Source organism: Physcomitrium patens, chromosome 17 (assembly GCF_059467195.1).
Source record: "Physcomitrium patens ecotype Gransden chromosome 17, ASM5946719v1, whole genome shotgun sequence".
Lineage (NCBI taxonomy): Eukaryota > Viridiplantae > Streptophyta > Bryopsida > Funariales > Funariaceae > Physcomitrium > Physcomitrium patens.
Window position 1 is genome coordinate 5,827,036 of NC_143426.1, and position 26,426 is coordinate 5,853,461.

At 35.8% G+C, this 26,426-nt stretch overlaps 3 protein-coding genes and 1 non-coding gene across 13 annotated transcripts; 3 read left to right on the plus strand and 1 right to left on the minus strand.

Moving 5' to 3' along the window:
* Positions 1–2,037: 2,037 nt before the first annotated feature.
* On the minus strand, positions 2,038–2,111 carry TRNAV-AAC (transfer RNA valine (anticodon AAC)). The gene has a single exon. It is a non-coding gene; the product is annotated as a tRNA-Val (tRNA).
* Positions 2,112–3,143: 1,032 nt separating this feature from the next.
* Positions 3,144–7,316, plus strand: LOC112294750 (putative L-ascorbate peroxidase 6). Of its 7 annotated transcripts, none has more exons than XM_024545534.3 (11): positions 3,144–3,478; positions 3,800–3,880; positions 4,561–4,672; positions 4,893–5,020; positions 5,236–5,306; positions 5,743–5,785; positions 5,933–6,029; positions 6,286–6,369; positions 6,485–6,606; positions 6,722–6,797; positions 7,008–7,316. In XM_024545534.3, the coding sequence occupies exons 1-11, from the start codon at positions 3,328–3,330 to the stop codon at positions 7,114–7,116; spliced, it is 1,074 nt and encodes a 357-aa protein (XP_024401302.1). In that variant the 5' UTR covers positions 3,144–3,327; the 3' UTR covers positions 7,117–7,316. The 7 variants fall into 7 exon arrangements, with proteins under 7 accessions (XP_024401302.1, XP_024401300.1, XP_090099727.1 ...); XM_024545532.3 differs by having other exon boundaries at positions 3,147–3,478; positions 4,543–4,672; XM_090243601.1 differs by having other exon boundaries at positions 3,148–3,478; positions 7,028–7,316.
* Positions 7,317–8,777: 1,461 nt separating this feature from the next.
* On the plus strand, positions 8,778–11,015 carry LOC141046445 (uncharacterized). 3 transcript variants are annotated; one of them, XM_090243604.1, is made up of 3 exons: positions 8,778–8,915; positions 9,636–10,089; positions 10,303–11,015. In XM_090243604.1, the coding sequence occupies exons 2-3, from the start codon at positions 9,811–9,813 to the stop codon at positions 10,357–10,359; spliced, it is 336 nt and encodes a 111-aa protein (XP_090099730.1). In that variant the 5' UTR covers positions 8,778–8,915; positions 9,636–9,810; the 3' UTR covers positions 10,360–11,015. The 3 variants fall into 3 exon arrangements, with proteins under 3 accessions (XP_090099730.1, XP_090099728.1, XP_090099729.1); XM_090243602.1 differs by having other exon boundaries at positions 8,779–9,351; XM_090243603.1 differs by having other exon boundaries at positions 8,840–9,351; positions 9,629–10,089.
* A 3,457-nt stretch (positions 11,016–14,472) lies between these two features.
* LOC112294167 (high mobility group B protein 7) lies at positions 14,473–17,165 on the plus strand. Of its 2 annotated transcripts, XM_024544382.2 has the most exons (10): positions 14,473–14,614; positions 14,877–15,167; positions 15,281–15,363; positions 15,515–15,569; positions 15,859–15,972; positions 16,148–16,205; positions 16,338–16,382; positions 16,485–16,571; positions 16,669–16,713; positions 16,798–17,165. In XM_024544382.2, exons 2-10 carry the CDS (start codon positions 15,055–15,057, stop codon positions 16,819–16,821), a joined length of 624 nt encoding a protein of 207 aa, XP_024400150.1. In that variant the 5' UTR covers positions 14,473–14,614; positions 14,877–15,054; the 3' UTR covers positions 16,822–17,165. The 2 variants fall into 2 exon arrangements, with proteins under 2 accessions (XP_024400150.1, XP_024400149.1); XM_024544381.3 differs by having other exon boundaries at positions 14,505–15,167.
* Positions 17,166–26,426: the final 9,261 nt, after the last annotated feature.

Here is a 26,426-nt window from a genome sequence, read left to right on the forward strand (position 1 = left end):
AGGGTAATCCGCAACCCTTAGAACGCTCAAGTATCTCCAAGGAAAGGGGTAGTCCACTCTCTGCCTCAAAGAACTAAGCTCTGATATTGTGATTGAGAAAATATCAGTTAGAGGAAGGTAATCCGCAACCCCTAAAGTGCTAAAATACCTTCAAGAAGAGGAGTAATTCGCTCTCAAACAAGAAGGATTCAGCTCTGATATTAAGATAAAGGTAGTCTCGACAAACTGTCACGGACCAAAAATACAAACAAGAAATCTAAACAAGAAGTTCAAGAAGAAATGACAAGAACTAGATTATCAGATGAGTACAAGAGCAACGCCAAGAGAATTGACCTAGAGCTTCAAGAGATGTCTTGTCGAGACTGAAGAACTCTTCAGCCTCGATTCCTATATATACTATTGGCCTATGGTTCTAAGGAAGCGCATCAAGAAGCTTCCCAAGAACTATAAAGCTTCTCGAGCAACTACCCAAGAGCTAGGAAGCTTCTCAAGTAACTTCCTAGAATCTACTAGAATATTCTAAGAATCTTCTAGAGCTTTCTAAGAGAATCTTTAGGGAATCTTCAAAGAATCTTTAGGGAATCTTTGAAGAATATTCTAAGAGAATATTCAAGGAATCTTCTGGAAGTTTCTAGAGACTTCTTTCTAGAAGGTTCTAGAAACTTGTCTCTAGAAAGGTCTAAGGACTATGTCCCTAACATGTTGCGGATGTTAATACAACTTTGAAGTTTGACCTTGTTGTCCAATTTGTCTTTGTGTTTTTGCAATTGTGCTTGAAGAACTTGATTTTTGTCCAATAGGGCCAAAAAAGTGGCATAGTTATGGACATTGTTGTCAAATGTTAATAACAACAACAACCAAACTTATATAAGATTTCTCTTCAATGGAAAGATATGATATTTATTGGAAAAAAATAATCAAGTTTCATATATATATATATATATTTATATAATAAAAATGAATTATAGAAAATTCTGAAGACAATGGCTACTGGTTCCACTCAGCCTTGCCACATTCAAAATTGCGTTCCTCATAATTCAGGAAGGCTTATCAGCTTTACAATGTCTGTTTGAGGAAGTAGAGTTTAGGGTTTTACGTGAGGCTCGTCATCAAAATGGCATAATATACATCAGTGTGCACTGTTGTCCCAGATTGATTGTCTTTTCTCAGTATTTCAACGTCAATTTCTGATGGGTTCTGTTTCTTTAAGGTCCGCATTACGAGATTGTGCGGCAAGTTTGAAAGTGAGCTCAGAGACTCTTTTGCTTCTTTACGAAATGTTGAATCATCTTTGAACCATTTAGTTTTTTGCAACACATTTTTGTCTGACTTAGGTAAGCGGTTTTGGGCGTGCAGCCTTCATTGCAGAGCAGAGGTGAAAACTTTGGGAAACATGCGATCGGAGTTTGAGACGCCTTCCGTGCAGAACCAAAAACATGGACGAGGTATTTGCATGCTCACTAACAAAGAATTGAAGGCTGCAGTTATGAGAAAGGTTTAACACTACGTCTGATGAGGATGAAAGTGTAGATCGGCACATGTGTGTCAAACTCAGGGCAACCATTTGCTGAAGACACTGTGCCCCGTCCGAATGAAAATGGAGAGTTAGTTAAAGGTGACGAAGATTGTGGTGACGAAGGGGAAGACGAGGACGTAGCTGAAACGAGCACGGAATCGGACTGTTGAAGGGCAGGAAGACCTCTGTAGCACATTAGGTTTTTCATCACCAGGAGGAAGAAACACTCGAACCTCAATCAGATCCACTGATGTCAAAGGTCAGTAAATTTGCATCTCAGGTGGTAGAAATCCCTGTTTGGAGACGAAATTGTTTTCTTCAATTTGTGAAAACATTTGTTCGAATTCAACCAAGTCTCGGATGTGTGGCTATTTGTGATTCAGCTCAAAGGTGTTCGCAGTTGCCTTAGAATTCTCACATGTTTCCAGGTTCTTACTGTGGTGGATTTTATGCTACTCGACTATAAAAGCTTCTGTAGGATGGTGAAATCCCGGGGCAGCAAAAGAGGAGCTGTCGTAAACTGTTTTCGCCCGGGTTCGAACCGGAGACCTTCAGTGTGTTAGACTGATGTGATAACCAACTACACCACGAAAACCCGGTACCTGACCTGATTATTAGTAAAGAAATATTTTTAATGTAGATTGTTTTACGCTGGATTCTGGTGGTGATTGGTTTGAAAAGTTTTTTTCTCAATTTTTTATTTTATTTTATTATGTACGTGGTCGAAAATGTTTAGGTTTCAAATAATTATTCAATTTGAAATTCTAGTATATTTATTTATCTTTTATCAGTTTACTTTTATTTCTCCTTCTATTTTTTACACATAGTCATATTTTATACAGATATCTTCCTACTTCAAGAATCAAATTGAAATTTGAATTAGTACTTATTGGATCAATTATCGAAAAAAATCCACACAAGCACCAAAATTTACGCATTGCAAATGATTTCACAGCAAGGTCTTCTATTAAATGGTAATGCTTTTTGATTAGGGAACCTTTTGTTTAATTAGTTGAAATTACACACAGTGCCAGGACATTGAGGTCAAATGTGTTGAGATTGTGCAACTCTGCAACTAGAACTCTGCTGAATTTTAATATGTTTATTTGAGATTTGAACTTGAACTAGTGTACAGCTTTTGAACTGTGATGGTCTACAAGTATGGTTATAGAATCTCATTCCATAACGCTTTACTATAAATATAAAACAAAAATCATGTATATATATATATATATATATATAAGAGAATGTTAAATAGACCCATGCTATTTCTAAATTTATCCATATGGTTTCTAAATAAATAAAAATATGGTAATCATGATAAATGTGGTTGGTTTTTATTGATTGTAGATCCAATAGTTGAGAAACAAATCTAGAGGTTTTCTTTTACCTTTTCATGATAGTTAGGATGGGTGTATTGTATATATATATATATATATATCACTTGGTCAATCTTGCACTGAGTCACTATTGTGCCTAAAAAGTAATTAAATAATTAAAACGAATGTGAAAAGTTTGAACACCTACAAACACACTCTCTCTCTATACAAACAAGCTCTCTCTCTATTCACATGGAAACGTCATGTGAACAACAAGGGAACAGCAAGGAGGGAACAAGGCCTGTGTCGGTGCCAACGCCGCAGACGATGAGACGAGGCGGAAGAAGCAAGACGAGTGGAAGACGCAGCTGCTGCTGCTGAAGATTCAATCAGTCGATCTCTCTCGCTCTCGCTCATTCAATTACTCCAACTATCAGCCAATCAGTTAGTGGATTAGTTTGCAAGGTGGTCCAAGCTCGCAATTCCGCCGCAATGGCACTCAGTTGCGGCTCTATCTCAACCTCCTCCTCTCTCTGCTGCCTTTCTCCCATCGCTTGTACTCCTCCCGCATCCCTCGCCTGCCATTTCCCTCTCCGCGGGGGATATCTTCAGCTAGAATCACGTCATCTAGCTTCTAGTCTTGGTAATTCCTCCGCCCAGCTCTCGTTTAGTGGTTCGCTAATTTCGGTGTCTGTTTCTTTTCTTTTTTTTCGTTTTTAGGTGTTGGGTCTGTGGTGCTGGATTTTTGGGTTCCAATGTTGTTGTGGGTTCATGTGGGTTTGTAGCTATGGGACTTGAGCCCACGTTTGGATTTTACAACTGGGTTCCTGAATCCTGAGGTTTTGGTATGGATTTCGACGGTATTTACTGATTGCCCTGTTAGTAGTTGAATTTTTTAGAAATATATTTCTTGTCTTCGAATTGTAGTTGTTGAATTCTTGATCAAGAGCAGGTGGGTCGTCAGGTTTCAGGAATAGGAAGTTGTCTGCGAATTGTTATGGTTCTGGTATCCGAGCATCATTGGACAATTCTTCTCCAGGGCCAGGTACTGCTTATTCCTAATATTTTTGTCTGTTATCACTCGAGAACTACCTTGACATTGCCTGTCTAAGGACATTTATTCATGGGAATCTCAATGCGGTTGTTTATCCCATGAAGTTGCTTGGATTCATTGCTGCCACCACCGTACATTTACTTTCCACGCAAATTGCTGAACGTAGCTTGTTCTTTCCATAAATTGCCTAGGACTTGTTCTCACACACTTAATCAAAGTGGGAATTGCTGGTTGCTGTTAAAATTCTGCACTTGTCTTGCCAACTCAATAGTGAAATAACAAGAGATAGTTGTTGTATATGAGAGAATATTGTACATCAATATCTGGTGTTTCTTGTGTTGTAAACACAAAGAACCACAGATTAGTTGTCTCAATATTCATCGTTAGTGGAATCATATATCCAACCTAGGAATTCAAGAATCCAAGTTGACGTTGCTAGCTGGCCCTTAACTGATATTCCAGTTGAAGCAAGCCTTTATATATTAGAAGTATAAAAGTTGGGATTTTGTTGCTACAGCCTTAGCGTGAGTCCTTCTAAGAAGAATTTTTGTGTTTTCCATCACATGTGGGTGGTTGTTGTAGTTCCATGGAACTCCATGCGTACCTGATTAGATTTTATTTTGCACTTAACAGTTGAGTTTCGATTTGTTGAGAATCTCCATATTTTACAGATGAAGATAAGAATGTTTCAAGAAGACAAGCATTGCTGGCAGTGTTGGCTTTTACAATCCCAGGTTCCCAAGTATTTCAGCCACAAAGGTTTCCTCAAGCTTTAGCTGTTGAGTATGTTACCTTAACCTACTGTTTATTATTATTGATATTATTATTATTATTATTATTAGTACAAGATTGAATCTCTTTTTGTTGGGCGTCTGCACTGCTGTCTCAATTGGGTGCAACCTGTCTCGCAATTGCTACTTACTCAGGACTTGTTTTGATTCGAGGTGGGGATCATCCATCTCTGAATGACTCTTCTCACGGGGGCTCACGTTGGTTTGGCCAGAGATGAGCAGATGAAAATTGAGCTAATTCAACGGGAACTGAAGAAGGTGTTGTCTAAGGGGAAATCAGCCGGAGTTTTGCGATTGTCTTTCCATGATGCAGGAACGTTTGACAGCTCTGACAACTCAGGTAAAGCACGGTGTTCACCGTGAACTATCTCATTGGTGCCGCCGTAGAATTCTGAAATTAGTTAAGTTCGCTGAACTTTTAAAGATGAGAAGAAATCTCCAACATAAATTGGTTGATTCCCTTGGTAATCATTGACGCAGTATTGTTCGCTCTGGTGTAATAGCGACTATGCCAATAAGTGCTGAAATGTCATTTTCTGGTGCTTGCTGTTGCAGGAGGGATGAATGGTTCCTTGCTTTTTGAGCTGGAAAGGCCTGAGAGTGCAGGTCTTCAGCGACCAATTAAGGTCTCAATTCCGAAATCCTTTACTTTTTTAACGCACTCTGGATTTTATTAAGCAGATCGTTGAAACCATTGCTGTACTTGGACTAAACCTTTTGATAATCCACATGGTTCTGATTATCATAATCCTAAATTGGTGTCTTGAAAACAGAGTAAAAGCCATGTACCAGTTTCCCTGTGTGGTTTACGTGCTTCAATTTTTTTTTATTAGTATGTATCGCCTCAAGTCTTTTGTGTAGTACCTATCCTTCTGTCTTTCGGTGATCTCTAAAAGAGTGGAACGATGCGGAGAAGGTTGGCTTGGCTCCTGCGCATGGATGTCAGATACCAATTGAGAAACGGCCCAAATTAGGACTTCGTGATTTTGGGTCTGTTTCAGAGTTGTCGTTACTTAATTATGTTGGCACAACATCAAAGTATATATTCTTCTACATGTGCAGGTGTTGCAGAAAGCAAAAAAGGAGATTGAGTTAGCCTTTCCAGGTATCTCTCCTGCGCTTCGCTCTGTTTTCACTAACGACGCTAGATTCATACGCTTTCATGGCTATAGAAACGCTCTTGTTGAGCTACATACTTAGGAAAAGGTTATCACCTACCTGATTTAGCTTGTAAATGTTGAAATATTGGCAGTGTCTTGGGCCGATTTGATTGCTGTGGCTGGAGCTGCGGCTGTTTTGGAATGTGACGGTCCTGTGATTCCCGTTAGACTTGGCCGACTTGATGCATCGTAAGGTTTTTCTTTAATATTTTGTTAACGATCTCGGATTCTTTGTACTCCAATGGTTATCTTTGAGGGTGCATATCTTCTTTTGGTGGCAGGTCTTGTGTCGTACTATGAAGTTCTTGCACTGTGTGGGATGCTTTAGGGATTAAATGGGAACTTGGTCGTAATGTCGACAGGGCTTCTTGAGTCTCATTTGTTCAGATCAATGCACACATATTGAGGACCGACTTGACACGATTTTTTTGTTTTTTTTCTACAGTGGGCCCGACCCAGAGGGAAAGATGCCTGAAGAGACACTTACTGCAAGTGAACTTAAGCGAACTTTTCAATCGAAGGGTTTCTCGTAAGTACCGTACATAAATGTATCTCATCGGCAATTTTGTTATACCAAAGATGAGAAAAGTATTTTTTTTCATGCATCGAGGCGACGTTCCTTAAATTTTCATGTTTGGATGTAGTACTCAGGAGATGGTAGCGTTGTCTGGAGCGCATACAATAGGAAATAAGGGATTTGGGAACCCCAACCTTTTTGATAATTCCTATTTCCAAATTCTGCTACAAAAACCTTGGAAAATTGGAGGTATGCAATTGTGTACCCAAAGTCCCTGATTCCATCAGGTGGTTTTGTGAACCTTATGCTGGTTAGGTTTGTCATATGCTCTCGTGACAGGAATATCTATGGATTATGTGTTCAGGGCCAGACGATGGGATGACATCTATGATAGGATTAGCCACAGATCGTGCGCTTGCTGACGACGAGGAGTGCCTGGAGTAAGTTTCGACAAATATCTTCTGCTACTAATGAGTTATTGCAGTTTGAATATTAAATCAATCTCAAGTGTCGGTCCTACTATGTTGAAGGAACTTTCAGCTTGTAAATCATCGCAAAGTATTACGTGGACGCTTGCCTCGCTAGATTGTGTTTTATATTGTTTTATTGTTTGCATGATTCTGATGGTCCGGCGCTGCTAATTCGTGCAGGTGGGTGCGTGTGTACGCAGCTGACCAAGGGCGCTTTTTCACCGATTTTTCAGCTGTTTACACCAAACTAGTGAACACTGGTGCTCGTTGGACCCCTCCGCAAGCCTAGGAGGGCACTCAACTATCTGGATCACATGCCTTCTTTCTAGATTACCTCCATTCAGAATGGCAGAGTAAGATATGTGTGCCTCTTTCAATCGCTTTAAGCCGTTTAGTATGAATAGGGTTGTAGAATTCATCGGATGAGAATTGTACATGATTCACAATTTTTGAGGAGTCCAAATTGGAATAAAACACGATTTTTAAATACTCTATGAATATATTATGAGTCGTCGAAGTGGCGGGGTTCTAGACACCTATAAACAACACTTATGATAACAGTGTTTAAGTGGTTGGCTCATGTTTGTAGCCCTTGTATCAATGATGGAATTCTCCTTTGTTAGTGATAGATTCTGTTTCATGTTATGTATAGTTGAACCTCACAGGTATCTGAATTGGGCATCTCACACTTACGTGTGGACGCACCTTACTCTTATGGCGGTAGTAAGTCAGGTTTTGAAGAGCACATTTGGGGGCTGCAATTCATCACTTCTGTCAAATTTTGCAACCGAGGTTGATGACTCGTGCAAACTTTTATTGTACACAAGTATCTTCCCGAATACAGAAAGCACTGCACTGATGAATTGTGGGTGTAATTTTTAGAAAGGATCCTGTAAGCTGCTTTATGAGAGGATTATAATCATACGTACTTTCCGAAACTTGTGATGTTGCTGGCTTAGGTAGGGCTCATGAAGAGCACTGAGGTCTTTGAGGTCAATGTTGACCATAACTTTTTGTTTCCTATTCCATTTTAGTTCAGCCAGAGCATTGGAAACTGGATGCACAGCTTACATCCATATTTTTGTAAAAGTGGCTCAATCGATACTTCTTCCTGAGCCTAAATGTGTGTAAAACTGTAAGGATTTATCATAAACCATTACACCTGCAGAGGCTTTTTTGCAGTGCAAAACCCGTGGTTAATATACTTACCCATTTATAAGTGATAGTTTGATTCCCTTAGATTTGCTTGCTCCCTGTAGACCTGTGGCCCCACACACTCGACACGTGCATGAAAGCACCTGCAATTCCAGTGCTAACTGGTTTTCACGGGCTGCATCACGTCACAGTTGAGGTTAAACTGTGCTCAATAAATTGTAAGATATACTTCTTCCATAGATAAAACTGTTAGGATTTGATAGTAAGGCCTATGCAGTAAGTGACTAGAGGATAATTTATGATCACGATTGTAAGAAGCATTGTTCCATGTTTTAAAAACTAAGATTTAGCATGGCTGCAAGGTCAGGAAAAAACATTGTATGTATCCAGAAACCAACACAGAACGATTTGTGCTGTGGGCCGAGTCAGAATGAACTCCTCTTATTCTAAAAAAAGCCTTACAGAGCATCGCTGTTAATGATGCATCATTAACACTAATGCTTGTCGGACCTTAGTGTAGACCATCCGAGATGTAGCGATCGTGAAAGCCGCTTTCGCGAGGCGAATTCTATGATATTGTATTTCCCCGCACGGAACACTCTCCAAGCAGCTCTAAAGTTCCTTCAAGAAGGCCTCAAGAAGCTGCAGCTCAGCGGATTGTCCTTGTCCAACAGCTACGCAGCAGTAACTTTGCAAGGTCTTCTCACGTAACTAGGAATTCCACAATGCCGTTTGCAAGTTCGTCGCTCGGAAACTAGATGAGTGGCCTGCAAGGTATCAACGTGTATCTGTATTCAGAAATTGCATCTTCTCATAACTGGCATGAATCTGGAGGCACTTGCGATATTGAATTCGTCGGAGGGAGGCAGTAGGTCACAGGAAACAAGAAGAGGTGCATTGTAGGTGATCGAAGCTTCCAAACGCACTTCCCAGGTATACATTTCGCTAGTAAGTTGGAAGATGGTTTGTATCCCTGCTCGTTGTGGAAAGAAATCAACTGAAAACTGAAAAAGACAACATCAATCTACACGAGATGGGTCTTGGTCGCCGTCTCTCGATCGCTCTCTGACTCCACAACAGCAGCGAGTGACCGGAGCTAATGAGTGTCTTCGAGTGGGGTTTAAGTGCCTTTGACGTCCACGCTGACAGCACCCTTCTCATGGACGATGTTCCTCACGCAGATTGTGTTTGGGAGTTAGATGGACTTGTGCTGGCTGACTCTGGACTACTCATGTGCTCCCTGTCGCTCATGATATAAAGCTCTGTAAGAACGGCTCTTTCAGCAATGTTGGGGAGCAATTCGGGAAGTTCTTAGGTCGCAGTGTTCGCATCAAACTTGGAATACCACTACAGTGTCAAGTTGAATCAGGTAGTTGCGTCTCCGGGTGGTTGTGTTGATCCGGCATGCAATGGCCAACTAGGACGGTCCGTTGTTTCTGATGAGATTCGTGTGTACGAGATTTTAGAATTGCATTTTTGCATAACTATACACGGGACTTTGTTATATGTCACGCTTGGTCACTCTTGAGGAGAAAAGTATTTAACAGGGGGGAGATCGTCTTTGGCAAGCTTTTGACGAACATGCTTACAAATCGTGGCAGCAACGGTGTCTGACTGTATTTTTGATTGTTTGACACTGGGGCAAGATGACAGATCTTGTGCAGCAGGGCGTTAGAGCTTAGTACCGCCACCAAGTTGAGGTTCTGACTCTTGCAGAAGTTGGTTGCAAAGAATGAGGCATTTCGCGGTTTCTCTTGAGCAAATCAAACAAGGATCTCTGATAGAGAATTTATCCATGTAGATTGTTGTGCATTGAGAGGTCAATCGAATGCAAATGGGAATTGGGGCATTTGAGAGGACGTTAGTGTCAGCACGCAGGGCGCTTCTGAATAGCACTACACTCATAAGCCCAGTACCTCCAAGACATGTGAGGACAAATTGCACTCTAATGGGCGTCATAGTCGTCCTCATGGTGTTGGCCGTAGCAGCCATAGCCTGCTGCTGTTATCAATGGGAGAAGCAAATGCGACTGCAAACTCAAGTTCGCAACAGCGCGGCGCAAGACGAATTCACAAACGGCACAAAATTCTCCGACCCTCCCGAAAAGGTTAGCATCATTTCCCACTGACGAAACCCTGTATTCCATTGTTTCGTCTATCAGAGCTCAACCAAATCCCTCAGCGTGCAATTCTAGGACAGCACACACATGCAATGACCAGAAACCATGTCTCCCTGGTTGCAATTTACACATCTTTGCTATACACGCATTGCCCTGATATGCGAATGTTAACAAATCCTACTTTGTTCTACCTGATTGTAGAATCCAGCCTTCACGGAGAAAATATCTGCAGGCAATCTCGATCATTCCGTCGTATGAAACATCTCAAATCCTTCCCCACCCGACGCACTTCAAATCAACATCGACCAATCTCAGAAAACCCAAATCTCACATGAGCATAGCCATCGTTGCCTTCATCGGATCTTGGGAATCACACCCATTCTCGGCATTGTCAATGTGGGCAGAAACTAGCAGCTGGAAACATACAATTACAGTACCGTTTTCGAGACATTCTAGTCTCTGGCTTGTGGGTTGATGGAGTTGGGCATTACTGCACTCATGCGGCAACGAGGCAAACACATCACTACGGAGCTGATCAGATTGTTGTTGACGAACTCGCGAATTCAGAAATCTCGTGGTAGAATGGCATCGCGACTGAATTGGGAAGCACGAGACGAAGCCGCCGCAGCGCATAAGCGAAACCCTAGCCCTGCTTTTTGTTCATGGCCTCCAGGCCTGCTTTGCTTCACTCCCAAAGCCTGTGAGAGTGTGTGTGGGTATGTGTTTCCTTAAGGCTCAGGTTTTCAATGTTGATATAGATCATTTCATTAAAATTCTCAAATGAATAAATAAAAGTGTAAACCACGTGTGAAAAAGTATAAAGAAACTTTTAGAGAAATACAAATATATATATATATATATATATATATTGAGTGCTTTTCATTGATGTCTTTCAGACATTGGAGTTCAACTAAGTTGGGGTGAACATGGTGTGACTATCAGAGTGAATGTGTGTGAAGAATTTTGAGAGATTATGAAGATTGTGGATGGATGAGGGAAAGGCGATACATCGAATTTATGTCTCTTTATTGTTTGTTTGACTACTATTGATGATATGAAAACTGTGGTGGATGATTGGATGAGATTTTTGTTATTGATATTTGTTTAAAGTGTAATGATTTAACATGATATTAGAGAATATTTGATATTTAAAGTTGTTTTTTTAATGTCATTTTGTTAAGGTTATTATATAGATGGATAATGTGCTTTAACAAATCACATGAGAAATAGATTAAGTTTTTTGAAGATTGTACACATCTTAGAGTTGGTTTACAAATAATTTTGTCTATGCATGATATTCAAATAATAACTTAATATAGGACACATAAGAATTTTCTATTTATGCACTAAATTTGGTATGCCTAGGAAGGATTACTAAATGCCTAGATTTGCACTTACATTGTACTATATTTTTTTATATTAAAAAAACCAGTGTTGCATTCACAAAATATTGTATTCTTTATTGGGTAGCATTTCATAACTTTAGAATTAAAATATTTATCAAATCATTTGTAAATTTGACTTTATTGTTAATAAGATTTATAAATCATGGAATTTAATTTTGTTTAGCAAAGATGCAATCAACAATAAATGTGAATAAATATAAAGAATATAAAGAATAATTACAAAATATTCAAGATTATATATATATATATATATAAAGTTATAACTATTAGTGGATATTAATTATTTTTTCTAATAACAATTTTCTATCAAGAAAACAAAACATACAATATTTATTATTAAAAAAATTTAACAACATTAAATGTGTGCATATATATATATATATATATATATATATTGATCTTTTTTATGTTAAGATAAATTTATGATTTCCAATTCAATAATGTCATTTTAACTCTGAAAAAATGTATTTTAGAAAAAAACAATCCTCACAAATAAGCAAGTAGGATATTTAGTGAACATGTGACTGAAGTATCAAAAGTTACCAAAGAATATGTATGTTTTTCTTGTCAATTGGATCAACAATTATTGACAATTAATCTAGCAATATATTCCATATTGACTTTTGGGGTTTTAAATAATATAAAAATACATACACAATGTCAACAACAGTATATCAACTATGCTACAATCAATTATAATTTACAAAAATGACAGAATAATAAACCTCTTTTAATTGATGCATTGAATTCTATCTCAATGATTTATTGAATTTTTTGTAGATCAGTAGCAAAATAAGTTTATAACATTTTTTGAAATATATATAGATATATATATATATATATGAAGTGAAGGTAAAGAAAGAAGTAATTTAAAAGTAAGAGCACTAATAAAATCAAACTAGCCATTACTGCAATATAGGTGTAAATATAAATTGATTTTATGCACTTAAATTCTTAACTCACATGACTTGTAATACTTGAATATTATTTTAGAATTTTTATATTTTTTTGTCTAATCAATATTTCTGCTATTCTAATTGATTGTATTATTAGATATGTTATTGCTACATTAATGCAACCAATTGTAATGAGTTTTGTAGATATTTAGACTTTATTAGAATGCTGTACTTTAAGACATTAGGAGATGAACTAAAAAACATATATATATATATATATATATAAGCTTAAAAGTCCCTCTAATTTCAAAACTATAAATAGTAAAACTATTGCAGCAATTTTTTGTTATGTTTTTATTGCATTGTTATATAGTTATTTTTTTTTTCAAAATTACACACATAAACGTAATCTGACTTTTAATTTTTTAAAATACATAAATGACATGATCAAGTTTGTAATTGATGAATTTTATGCAATTAATCATCATTTAACAGATTTGTAAATTTAAATCGGATTTTTTCTTTATCAACTCATTTAAAAAATAGTTTTACAATAATAAATAATTGTAAATCATTAAATAAAATACATATGATGCATTAATAAGTGATATATATATATATATATATGTATTAATTGTAAAGGTATATCATCTGATAATAAATATTCAATTGTTTGTAAAGAACATCTAGTACAATATTGATTATTTTGATTTTTTGCAAAATATAAAGCCCAAAATTACACATGCTACACACACCTACTAAAAACTCCAATTAGTTAAAAATCTCTATAAAAGAATCAATTTATATTATTCATTTATTTTTAAATTAATATTCATACTCATAATCTCTTCTTCTTTTTTTCCTTTTTTTATCTTTTTTTCATTTTTCTTTCATAAACTTTTGACATTCTTTCTCAATAGTAACTTAGGAAATAATTCACCCATGTTTCAGATAATCTTTTCTTTTACTAACACAAACAACCTTTCATGCAGTGATTGTATGTATAAAGTTTTACACATTTACATATGTATGCACAAAAATATATTTTCCAGAAGAAATTACGTAAAGATGCAAAGATGATTTCTTACAAAAAAATGTCTTCATTCAAAAAAGTATTTAAAAAATATATATATCTTTCAAAGTTAAATTATTTAGTCTTAATTTTCAAATACACTTTTTACTTAAAAAAATAGTTAATACTGCTGTTTACACACGGATACATATAAATATATACATAAAGTTTCACAATAGTAGCATAATAAAATGAAATACAACATTCCAACATTATCATAAATGGCTTTAGCTTCTTAAAAGTTCTATAAACTTCATATATGCAAAAAATTAAAGATCTACCAAACAGTTTTATTTACTTACTAAAATTTTGCATCAATTTAAAAAACAACTGGAAATACAATACTATGGATGGCGTATGCTAGTCATGGAATTCATTTTCTATCTATCTATCTAGATATACATATATATTATAAGTTAACAAGATATCTATATATTATAAGTTAACAAGATATCTATATATTATAAGTTAACAAGATATAAAAATCAAGCCCTCCTTTGTACCACGTAAGAAGAATATCCAACAACTAATATCTTGTGACACACGAATCAGAGAGACTGGAGGGACCACTAAGTAAGAGTTGAATGAAATGTCTAGTCCAGCATGTGAACAAGATGTGGCAGGGATCTTATAATTATCTCCTGGTTCTGCTACTGCTCACTTCTCAGCCAGTGCCTCAACTGTCATTCATCACTCATGAATGCTTGCTTCCTTACCCACGCTCGAAAGGACGTCGTCCAATTTCGTCCACTGAACCCGTCGTCCACATCACTATCGTTGGGTGGACCAGTGTCTCGTCGTTTATACCCACGAAAAATGCGAGAATCGTCAGAAAATCAATAAAGCACGAGCACCGATAACCGATTTTAGTGAGGATGATATCGTCTAGTTTTCGTCCACGTTCGTCGAGGACGAAAACCCGCCCAATTTGCAAACTTCCCGCCCCCGCGCTTCGATGACTTTTTTTGAAGCTTGAGCGGAAACTGAAGTTCGCGCACTTTCTCCACTGTCCTCTTGTGCCCTGGGCGTTAGTCTTGAAGCAAAGTTTTCCGAACTTCCTTGTTCAGTTGTTCAGTGCGGCTTCTACTCTCTGTTAGCTAGCGCTTCACGTCCCTGTGTGGCGGCGATCTCCATACACTGTAAGCTATCTCGCTTCAGTTACCGAGAATTTTCGGTCCTCTTCGTTGTAGACGTGTCGTTGTGTTTTGATCCTGTGTGGAGGTGGCTAGAGTTATCGAGCTGCTGGTTTCGTGAACAGTTTCAATATTTCTGTAGTTTTATAGCATTATTTCTCGCTCTATTACCTTTTTGTGGTACTTAGTCACAGTAGTTGAGAAGTCGATGCGCGTTAAATTCATTTTCTATTTCCTGCTGTGGCGTTGTCGATTACGGACTGTGTAGTCTACGAAGCGGATTCACTTATGAGGTGTTGGATGCCTTCCGGGTTGTGACTGCGGTGGCCGTTTTATTTGAGGCTGAGAGTGGATGCGAGTTGCGCCTCACTCTTCGATCCCCGATATTTTTAGAATTGTAGTGTTTGAGACGCAAAGGAAGCACTTGGTTAGTGCGAGGCGTGGGAATGACAATGACCACGGCAATTAAGCATGCCAATCCTCAGAATGCTTTGAAACGGGTCTGTGTTGATCCCAGCGAAATGAAGCGCAGCGCTAACGGAAGCGGATTTACACGCTGGTAATTCTATTATCTCTTTGTATCCATGGTCAGAGGCTCCGAGTCACGAGTACTGAAGCTGAGGATATTTTACTGCTGTTCGTCAGTGAACATGCCTTACTTTTTTCGTGCAGTGATAAGTGCGAAAAGGATATTGCTGCGGCCAGGGTTGACAACCACGATTGTGAGCAGGAGGCGAAGACAAAGGAATTGTTGAGTAAGTAAATTTTGCCATGGTTATCTGACTGTCTGCAAGGGCGTGTTCATTAACTACTCTAGTGCTTTTAATCTCTTCTTGATTTATTATATTTGCAAGAAAAGAGACTGGTCACTGAAAGCCTTAACACCTACCTATGCATGTGTGACAGCCAAGATGAAGAAGCAAGTCATGAAGCAAGTCGTGAAAAAGAGCGATGGTGCAATGTATTGTCTATGTCCCTCAGCTTACGTTACTTTTGTTGACAATTTCCCTTGAGACTAAGATATTTTTCCTCCATGCATGCCATACTGAGGGCATCTCTTCTTAAACATTCATGGTCAATTCCTGCTCCAAGGTGTTACAGTTTGTATTAACAAATCATAGTTCTGCATTAATGACCACGTTTGTGCACTCGAACACATTCTATCTTTTATTTGTCTTTTTACCTCGCGCAAGCTTGGCGTCGACTTTGAGGGTTGGTTTCGACTTACTCGTGTATTGCGATGCGTGCAGAAAGAGTACGAAGCGCAAATCTGAGCCGAAAGTCATCAAAAAGCAGGCGAAGAAGGTTAAGACGAAAGATCCTAACGCACCCAAGCGACCAGCGTCAGGATTCTTGGTATTCATGTACGTGATTCAACAGTAGTTTTGTCATGCTAGTTCTATCCGCGATTTATCATGTTAACAAACTGACGAATTCTTTTCTCTACGCAGGAGACCTTAATCTCAATTCAAGGTCAATGACACTGTATCCTGATTGTATTACCATCTGAATGCTATCTTTGCCTTAAACTGCTTGCAGGGAGTCATTTCGGAAGACATACAAGGACGCTAATCCTGAATCGAAAGGAGTGGCAGCGGTGAGTATAGATTTCCGCATTTTCCGAGTCCTTTCCCCATTTTCCGCATGTAGGTGTCTGTGTTCCGAATATGACTGTTTAAAGTTACTACCTTATTTGCCGTACTGATAATAATTGTTGTTGCTTATGCAGGCTGCCAAGGCTGGCGGCGAAAAGTGGAAGCAAATGACGGAGGAGGTGAGTTTCGAATGTATATGTTTGAGTGCATAATCGATCCGCTTAAGGGATTGATGAACCGCAACCATACGCTTCCTCACATGTGATTCCTTATTATTGCAGGAGAGAGCTCCATACAATAAAGACGCAGAAGCAAGAAAGCTTAACTACGAGCAAGCCATGACAAATTACAAAAATAAAGGCCCCAAGGTTGGCAATGCGCAGTGATTTCTTCATCCATCTGTACAAATGTTTATGCCTACATTACCATAGTTATTAACACTAAAAATGTCACATTGCCTGGCAGAATGACGAAGGAGAGGTGTCTGAAGCTGCTGCTGAAGATGAGGAGGTGCGTGTCCTGTCTCTTGGCCCTGCTGCAGTTGCTTTAATATGTTTTTCGACTGTCTTCTGATGTCTTTGTCTCTTTGTACAGGAAGCTAATGTCGAGGACGATTAGTCTCACTTCCGAAGCAGGTAGCTATTAAGTGCAGGGGCGGAAAACGGTTCCTTCAAGAGATGAGAAGAAATTCCATTTTTCCACCCTTTTAGCCTGCTTGATTCTTTGAAACATCATCATAACTAGTACTTCCGGTTCTGATGTCTAGTGTAAATAGTGATCCGCGCAGTCTAGGACTTTAGCCCGACCAAGGAAACCGTCCTACTCCGTTGGAAAGAGAGTTGAATGTTGACGTGAAGAATTTAGTAACCATTCATTTTAATTCGTTCACTGTAGTTGCATAACTACCTTAAAGATCTGGATGTATGCTGCATACAAATTGAATTGTTCGAATTGTAGGTCTACCTTCACGAGTACAACAGTCAGTTCTGTCTGGGCACTCTACCTTGGATTTCTTTGAGGTCATCTTTACTTATACCTGCCACCAGCGGCACTCAAATTTGTTCCCGTTTTTTTATTTTTCTTGCACTCTTCTAATCTGTTGTACAGCCTGTTCTTCTATGTTGCACAATGTTCCTAGTTTGCAGCCAACTTCCTTTCTTTGAGAATTTTGTCACGTTCTTAGTGTATTCGAATGCAATGTAATTTGGAGAGTGATTATGTCGTCAAATAAACAAATACAAAAACCCTCAGACACCAACATATTTGGAATGAAAAATATTCTCATATAGTTGTGTTAATGATCATAATATAATGTCGCAACTGTGGATTAAAAATTTTGCACGGCTCTGTTCAATCAGAATTAACACATCTACGTAAAACATACCTTGATGTGTTCAATTGGCCGACACAGCTGTGAATGGTTAAATCTTCAAAATAATGTCACAAAATTTGCAAATAAATCGCACATACAATCAGGCAGTAATTTCAGACAGTTGTGTCATTGACATCTGATAATTAATTGAAGCCACTTAAAACCACAATTGAAAGGGACCTTAATGTTTTAATTGTGATCTCAATACTAAAGATTTCATTATTTATTTATCAACTTACAGTTGGAAGATAGTGCATATCTATGTCACATTTTCAATCATTAGGGTGAAACAAAACTTTTCTAACAATGGCTTCAGCAAGTCCAACATGTTCACAAATCAAGTTTCAATGATGGAAAAAAAAAGTTTCTTTGTCTTCATAAGATGTTACAAGATCTTACTCTATCCATTTGTTAGGATTCATAATTGTCTCTTTTGAAGGAATTAAAATATTTGATATAGATTGTTGTTTTGCTCTAATCTTTTTATTTATAGAAGACAATGACAAAAATAAAAAGCAACAACAAATACTTAAGAAGAAACCAAATATTAATTTTTAATCATCAACCTTAACTTTTCTATGTACTTTGCATTGAATTCTTTCTAGCTTTACTCCAACATATTATTGAATGTAATTTTATTTCCTTCATATATATCCTCAACACATTATTATCTTGTTGTCAAAATATATAATGAAGTTCTAAGGATCTTGATAAATTCTTTTGCAGTATATAATACAAAAATATTAACTTCAAGTCATTTATATTGTAGAAGATTGTGTCACAGATATACATAGCTATTCTAATAAATACCTATATGATTAGATAGAAGTAGGTAAAAGTAGATAAAAGTAGGTTAATCTCATAATACCTTCTAGAGAAGCTTCCTAAAAGCTTCATAGATGCTGCTTTGACTTTACATGTATTTGTAGTTAATTAATAGGTATGAAACTTGGTCAACAAGTTAATTACATCTTAGTAACTTGTGAAACAAGCTAACTATGTAGTATACTTAAAAAAAACTTGCCTTAGAAGTTAAGATATATGTCTTGTAAAATCAACATGTTTTAGAAGTCTTATTGGACATTGCTTCATAGTTCCTAGTTAAGAGTACATATGGAAGCAAGAGTGAAGCCTTCTTCACTCTTGTCAATGCCTTTCTAGTTCTTAGTCTTGTTTTAAGACTTTTTTGTTTTATTATTTTTATTTTTGGCAATAACTATTCTAATTCAATATTATATCATCTTTGAATATTTTTCTAATTCTTTTCAATGACACAAGAGCATATTGAAGATTTTTTTTCTTCAAGATTCATGTCCTAGACAGTTTGATAAAAGTCCTAACTTACTAATTTTATCTTCTTTTAGAAGTGAATAGATTACCATACTTCTATTTTTGTATTTTCAAAGTTACAAACTATCCACTTTTAAACAAAAAATCTTATTTTTTAATACTAATATTTCTTTTAAAGACAAATGATTATCTCTCTTTGTGGAAATTTTCATTTGGTATTAGAAGTTACGGATTATCATCATTTAATTTAACTTTTTGAATTTGTTTGAATTATCTATAGAAAAAAAGATTATGGATACTACTCTCAATAGAAGTGAGAATAAATTTGCAATTATTGTAGATCTTCATGAGCTTCTCAACACTCAAAGAGTGGAAATCTCATGTATTTCCAACATGAATCATGGAGGTACTATGCCTACGCGTATGGAAGAAGTTTAGAGTATGCAATAAAAAGTTGTATAATTGAAGAAAGCAAGTAGATCAATCTTACAACCAAATCTAGGGAGTTTTGCTTATATAAGTATGATGGAGATAAGGATTAATATATTTGAGAAGTTTGATGGAACAAGATCAAAATTTTGAGGATTTCAGCAACGAGTCAAGTTCTATTTAAGGTTATATCCTTTCTATTATTCCAATGGATTTACTCAAGTTGGATTTATAGGTGCACTTCTATCAAGAAGTGCTCTCTCTTAGTTTGCATCTTTAATAGAACAAGATTCATGACTCTTTTATGATTTGAATTCATTCTTAGAAGTATTTAAGGCCAAATTTGGTAAAACTAATCAAAAAAGAGTAGAAGAGATTAGGCTCTTATCTTTATAGCAAGGATCATGGTTAGCTACCATATATGTTGCTCAATTTGAAAACTTTGCTTGTGATGTGGACTGGAATGACAAAGCCCTTATCAATCAATTTTAATATGAGTTGAAGGATTATATCAAAGATTTTTTATTGACAATGCCAAAGGCAAAATCTTTGGAATAAATTATTGTTCAAGCTATTGCATGTCACAATCAGTTATTTAAAAGAAGTTAAGAAGTAAGATATGGCTAGAAAAAAATAAATCAAATTATGATGGCAGATTCTAATTTTTCAAAAACTTATTCATCAAGGCCAAAACCAATGCAAGTTGATATGATACATTTTAAATCTCTCACAAAGCAGGAAAAGACTTGATAACGTTAAGAAGGCTCATGCTTATATTGTAGAGAAGCTAAATACACTACTCAATATTCTCTAAAGAAACAATGCAACCACAAAATAAGAAGCATGGTTGCCAAAGAAGAGGATGTGTCAGAAAATATCAAAAAATAAGTTTCTCCAACTACAATAGGAACCGTGCAAATGAAATCTTGCATAATTCCTAATAAAGGTCCTATTCTCTCATAAAATCCTTCACCTTGTTTTACAATAGAAGTTTATTTAGGATCAAAAAATCACAAAGTTTTACCTTTGTTAGATTTAAGAGTCTTAGTCTATTTTATAGACAAAGATTTTATCAAAAAATAAGAGATATTGTTAGTTAAAAAAACTAAATTTATACATATGGAAGTCATAGATAGTCGTTTGCTATCTTCTAAAGATATTATATATGAGATTGTTTATTTAGATATATCAATTATAGATCATAATAACATAATAATATTTATTATAATAAGATTTCTTTTTAATTTGATTATTTTAGGATTATTTTAATTAAAAAAATTACAATCCTTAAATAGATTTAATTTTTGTTAATCTGAATTTTTTTGATAATTTAATCCAAAATTCCATTAATCAAATAAAAATACATAAGTTTAATACATCCAAACATTTACTGGTAGGTACAAAAGCTTTTATGCATGCCACAAAAGAAGGATTATCTTTTTGTTTTATATGCCATGCTCATTTTTGATAGTGAAAAGTCATCATGTGGTATTCTTAGCCAGTATTGAGATTTCTAGGATGTTTTTGAAAAAAAAAATATAAATATTCTTCTAAAGCATTGCTCTTATGATTGTTCCATTGATCTTTACAAAGGAGCTCAACTACCATTTGGACTAATCTATAGCTTATCACAAAATGAGTTGGTTGCATCCAAGGAGTACATTGACAAGAACTTGGCTAAAAGTTTCATATGTCATTCTAAATCTTGAGTTGGGGCTCCTATCTTATTTGTAAAGAAAAAAGATTGATCTCTACAGATGTGTGTGGACTATGAAAGACTCAACAAGATCACCATGAAGAATAGATATCATCTACCTTTGATTTTAGGACTTTTTGATCAAGTCAATCAAGCAAAGATCTATACAAAAATAGATCTACAAAGAGTATATAATGTGGTATGCATTAAAGAAGGAGATGAATGGAAAACTATGTTTTGAACCAAGTATGGGAATTTTGAGTATAATGTTATGTCTTTTGGATTCACTAATGTACTAGTTACTTTTCAACATCTAATGAATGAAGTCTTTTGTGATTTTTTTTAATGATTTTGTCATTTATTATTTACACAACATCTTTATCTATTCTAAGAATGTACAAAAAACATAAAATTTATGTTTATTATGTATTACAAAAATTTAGAGATGTAAGATTATATGCAAAGTTAAAAAAGTATATATTCTATACTATTCAAGTTGACTTCTTATGATACATTATTTCCAACAAACGGCTAATGATGGATCCAAAGAAGCTCAAGACTACCATAGATTTAAAGATTCTTAGAAAAGTTAGAATTGTGCAATACTTTTTAGTCTTTGTTAATTATTATGAGATCTTCATCAAGAATTTTCTCAAGTTTCAACTCTACTTATACGTTTGACTTGTAAAGACAAATTTGAGTAGAGTAAAGAAGCCAAAGCATCATTTGATACTTTAAAAAAAGACTTTACTATTATATCAATCTTATATTGTATTAACTTCTTTAAGGTATTTTTTTATAGAAATAGATGCATCAGAATTTATCTTGGATGCTGTATTATCATAAATGAGAGCAAATGACAAATTCCATCTAATAGCTTCTATTTTAAAAAATATTTTGCAGCCGTGATTAATTGAGAAATTCATGATAAAGAGCTCTTTGCAATCATGGATTCATTTTAAGAATGATATCATTATTAAGAAGGTACCTTCAGTCCAGTCACCTTATATACAGATCATAAGAACTTCAAGTATTTTATATCAATATGTGATTTGAATTGTTACCAAGCTTGTTGAAGCATATTTTTATCAAGATTTGATTTCAAGTTCACTTATCTATTTAAAAAACAACAAGGTTTATCAAATGCCCTTTCTAAATGTACTTTTATTGTATCAAAGAAGAAGATGCATCTTTTCATCAACAAAGAGAAATTTTCTTGAAGCTAAAGTATTTTCACCTTCGAGCAATAAAATCAACATTAACTATTGATTCAATATTTTAGAAGCAAATTCAATTAAGTAGGTCCTCTAATCTTCTTATCGATGATATCAATAATAATTCTTTTAAATCTCATGATACTTCCAAGTTCAAATTCAAGAATAATCTACTCTATTTTGAATGCAATTATATGTTTTAGAAGGTTGAACACAATTACAAGTTCTTCAAACTTCTCATGATTTTTCAATAGCTAGGTATTTTTGATATAACAAGATTTTGAAGGTAATGTCGAGAGATTTTTGATGGCCTCAAATGTGGAAGGCAATTAAAGACTTTAAGTTGGTACATTTAATACCATGTATAAAATCTATCATAGGTAAAAAAATGACTAAGTTTTTTTTAACAACATCTATTACTATCATGGATTGCCTAAGGATATTATATCAAATAAAGAGACTTAATTTATATGAAGATTTTAGAAAATTCTTCTTGAGATTTTAAAGAGGTATATAAAACTTTCTTTGGCTTTTTATCTTCAAACTTATGGGCAATTGAAATGGGTGAATTAAGTACTGGAGCAGTACTTGAGGTATACTATCAACTATCATTAAAATGATTAGACAACTCTTTTACTATTGGTAGAATTTATATCCAATAAATTGACAAATTCTTCCATTCATCAAACATCTTTCTTTATCAATTATGGTTATCATCTGTCAAGGACAAGAACTCGATGAAAAAGCCATTCAGATGAGTGAGCCTGCACTCAAAGAAAGGTAACAAAATATAAATAAACAAGTATATATATTGAAAGAGAAACTTGAATGGCTATTGCCAAAAGACAAAGAAACTACAGATTCTTGAAACTAGACTAGAAGTAAGAAAGGAGTTGACAAGAGTGAAGAAGGCTTCACTCTTCTCTCTATATATACTATCTAAGTAAGGGCTACGTGGCGACATTCTAGGACCTCCAATATGTGTTGACTTTGTAGGACACATGCCTTGACTTACAAGGTAAGTTTTTTCTACGTGTGGGCCACATAATTAGCTTGGTCTTCAAGCTAATAATATGTGTGGCACAAGGCCAACTTGTTGACCACGTTTCTAAACCAAAAAGTCAATTAAAGACACCTTTGAAGTCAAAGCACTGTCTATGAAGCTTCCATAGCAAATACTATAGAATTAACTTACTTTTACCTACTTTTACTTACTTCTATATATTTATACATGTAATTATGAGTATGTCCGTGACATTACCCCTTCTTCTAGGGACGAGTTCCATGAAAAGCGATCATTATATGTTGAGGAAATCTATGATGTGACGAATTGTATTCGCCACATACTCTGATCTTTGTTCTCTTCGAAGATGATTGATAGGGCCTCTCAACCGTCGGTAGTGACCCATACCAGGGCGAGAAGACCACCCAATTATTTGATCATTGTTGAGACATTCATAACTTCCTTCGAATAGAACATTTGGAATACCTTCAGGAATTGTTCCTATTTCTAGTAAAATCACCAAACATCGGGAGTCCCTTCCCAAGTTGTGATGTCAAACGCATTATATCTCGCAATCTATTCAAGAAAGAACATGTCGTTCTTAAAGATCTTCATCTCGATCGCGTCGTCTTGAAGGTTGTGACAATGATAATATCTTATTCGGTAGGTCAATAAATGAAGGCTCTTGAGTCGAATCCGTTGGTTGTTGGTTCTCCATCTCTTGAGCGTCACAACTACAAAGAAGCTACAAACAAGGATTGAAAGTAAAATGTTATCTTGCCTAGATGTTTCTTTTATAAAGAAGGTTTTCATCTTGATTTTGATGGATGTCGTCGATGAAAAGCCTCCACTACCTTTGCTGCATTTGAAAGATTTTTTATTGGCTCCCATATGCGTTCACTAATATCATATCCATGCCAATGGACAAAATATTCTAATTTATTTTGGCACCGCCTTGAATCTAAAACTTCTTCTACTTCAAGCTCTTCATTATTGTCCACTTCTATAGGAGGAGGTGGAGTTTGTCTTCTTCTTGATATGTCCATTGTCTTGTATGGTTCAAGAAGAGACACGTGGAATACTTGATGGATTTTCATTGACTCCGATAGATGTAAACGATATGCAATTGGATTGATTTGTGCAGAAATAGAAAATGGTCCCAGCCTTCAATAGTCCAACTTGTCACAAAGACGAGTGGTCTTCATATTGCGATGAAGTAGCCATACCTTATTACCTAAGTAGAATGGTAGTTTTTTCTTTCGATAGACATCTGCATTGATCTTTTGTTGTTCTTCAGCTTCTTTTAACTGCACCTTCATCGTTGCATGTAGCTCTAACAAAAGAATTGCCAAATCTTTTGCAGCAGGATTATTAACTTTTGAAAAGTCAAAAGTATTAAGTCATGGATGATAACCATAATTAGCAAAGAAAGGTGTTTGTTTTGTAGAAGAATGTACCATATTATTCTAAGCTAACTCTGTCAATGGCAAAAGAGTTGTCCAATCATCTTGTTAGTAGTTAACGATACATCTTAAATACTACTCCAAAACTTCATTAATACGTTTCGTTTGTCCATCAATTTGAGGATGGAATATTGAAAATAGTTTTACATTCATTTTTAGAATCTTAAAAAGAATCCACCAAAATCTTGATACAAATTGAGTTCTCCTATCTGATATAATATCCTTGGATAATCCATGATAGCGATAGATATTGCCAAGAAAGAACTTAGCTGTTTCTTTACATGTGATAGATTTTGTACACGGTATAAAATGTGCCATCTTGGTAAAGTGATCTACTATCACGAATATAGAGTCATAAGAACCTGAGATTAGAAGATCCGTGACAAAGTCCATAGAGACAGAAGACCATGGTTGTTCTGGAATGGATAATGGCTGAAGAAGTCGAAAAGGTCGATGATGAAGAGTTTTTGATCTTGAGCAAACATCACATGATTATACAAAATCTTTAACTGCCTTTCACATTTGAGGCCACCAAAAATTCCTAGATATCAGCTCCAAAGTCTTACTGTATCCAAAATGTCATGCTGTTGGGAAGACATGACAAGCTTGAAGAATATGTAAACGTGCTTCTCCTTTTGGAACATATATGCGTCCTTCAAAATAGAGTAGATTGTTCTTGAACTCAAATTTAGATGGATCATGAGATTTAGAAGAATTATTCTTGATATCATGAACAAGAGGTTGTAAAGACATACTTAACTGGACTTGCTTGAGAAAAGTTAAATCAATAGTCAATGTTGATTTTATTGCTCGAAGTTGAAATTACTCCGGCTTCAAGAAAACCGTTCTTTATTGCTCAAAAGCTGCATCTCTTTCTTTAGGTATAAGATAAAAACGTCTAGACAAGGCATCAGACAAACCTTATTGTTTTCTTGGTCGATAAGTGATGATGAACTCAAATCTTGATAAAGACATGCTCCAACGAGCTTGACGACGATTTAATATGTATGCTGACATGAAATACTCGAGGTTCTTGTGATCCGTATACATAGTGATTGAACTATAAGTGTCTTCTAGATAATGACGCCATTCTTGAAAAGAATCCACAATTGCAAGAAGTTCTTAGTCATGGATTTTATAATTGATTTCTGTTGCTCAGAATTTTCTTGAAGGAAAGGCTATTAGATGAAGTTTGTCATCTATTCCCATTTGTGACAAATCGCTGTCGTATTACGTGCTTTCTTGCTCGAGAATGCGTCGGGCCTCTCGCTGTAGAAGGTAGTATGGAGATTCGCCGATAGTCTAGCAGTCTATCAGTTTTGACTATTGGAATATAAACGACTGCAACAATGTACCATAAATCTATACAGATGCTCTTCGACTGCTTGTCGAAATCCTTTTTGCCCCAGCCAGTAGGTCTCTAGACGTTATAGAGAACCCCGAACAACCCAAACTGTTAATCTTCAATACCGCTTTGTACTTACGATCTTGTATCCACTGACTGTCTTGTTAGATTAACCCAATAAATTTCATTCACTCCGCATACTCAATCCTATAGACACCGTTTTAATCCTTCAATCACAGACGTAACTCGATTTCACAAAACAGTCAAGAGTATTCAAACCCACTTCATTAAAAATTCCGATTCACCATTACAATACTGACTTCAGCAGCGATTGCCTCAGTCTTCCCAAAACTCTACAAAGAAGAAAAATCCAAATTCTATGTCTTTCCTTCTCCGACCCGAAGCATGAAG

Coding starts and splice junctions, on each gene's coding strand:
- LOC112294750 (XM_024545531.3), top strand. CDS start 3,328: ATGGCACTCAGTTGCGGCTCTATCTCAACCTCCTCCTCTCTCTGCTGC. Junction 5,307..5,742: donor GTCTTCAGCGACCAATTAAG/GTCTCAATTCCG, acceptor CTACATGTGCAG/GTGTTGCAGAAAGCAAAAAA. Junction 6,370..6,484: donor TTTCAATCGAAGGGTTTCTC/GTAAGTACCGTA, acceptor GTTTGGATGTAG/TACTCAGGAGATGGTAGCGT.
- LOC141046445 (XM_090243604.1), top strand. CDS start 9,811: ATGCAAATGGGAATTGGGGCATTTGAGAGGACGTTAGTGTCAGCACGC. Junction 10,090..10,302: donor TCTCCGACCCTCCCGAAAAG/GTTAGCATCATT, acceptor ACCTGATTGTAG/AATCCAGCCTTCACGGAGAA.
- LOC112294167 (XM_024544382.2), top strand. CDS start 15,055: ATGACAATGACCACGGCAATTAAGCATGCCAATCCTCAGAATGCTTTG. Junction 16,206..16,337: donor AATCGAAAGGAGTGGCAGCG/GTGAGTATAGAT, acceptor TTGCTTATGCAG/GCTGCCAAGGCTGGCGGCGA. Junction 16,572..16,668: donor ACAAAAATAAAGGCCCCAAG/GTTGGCAATGCG, acceptor ATTGCCTGGCAG/AATGACGAAGGAGAGGTGTC.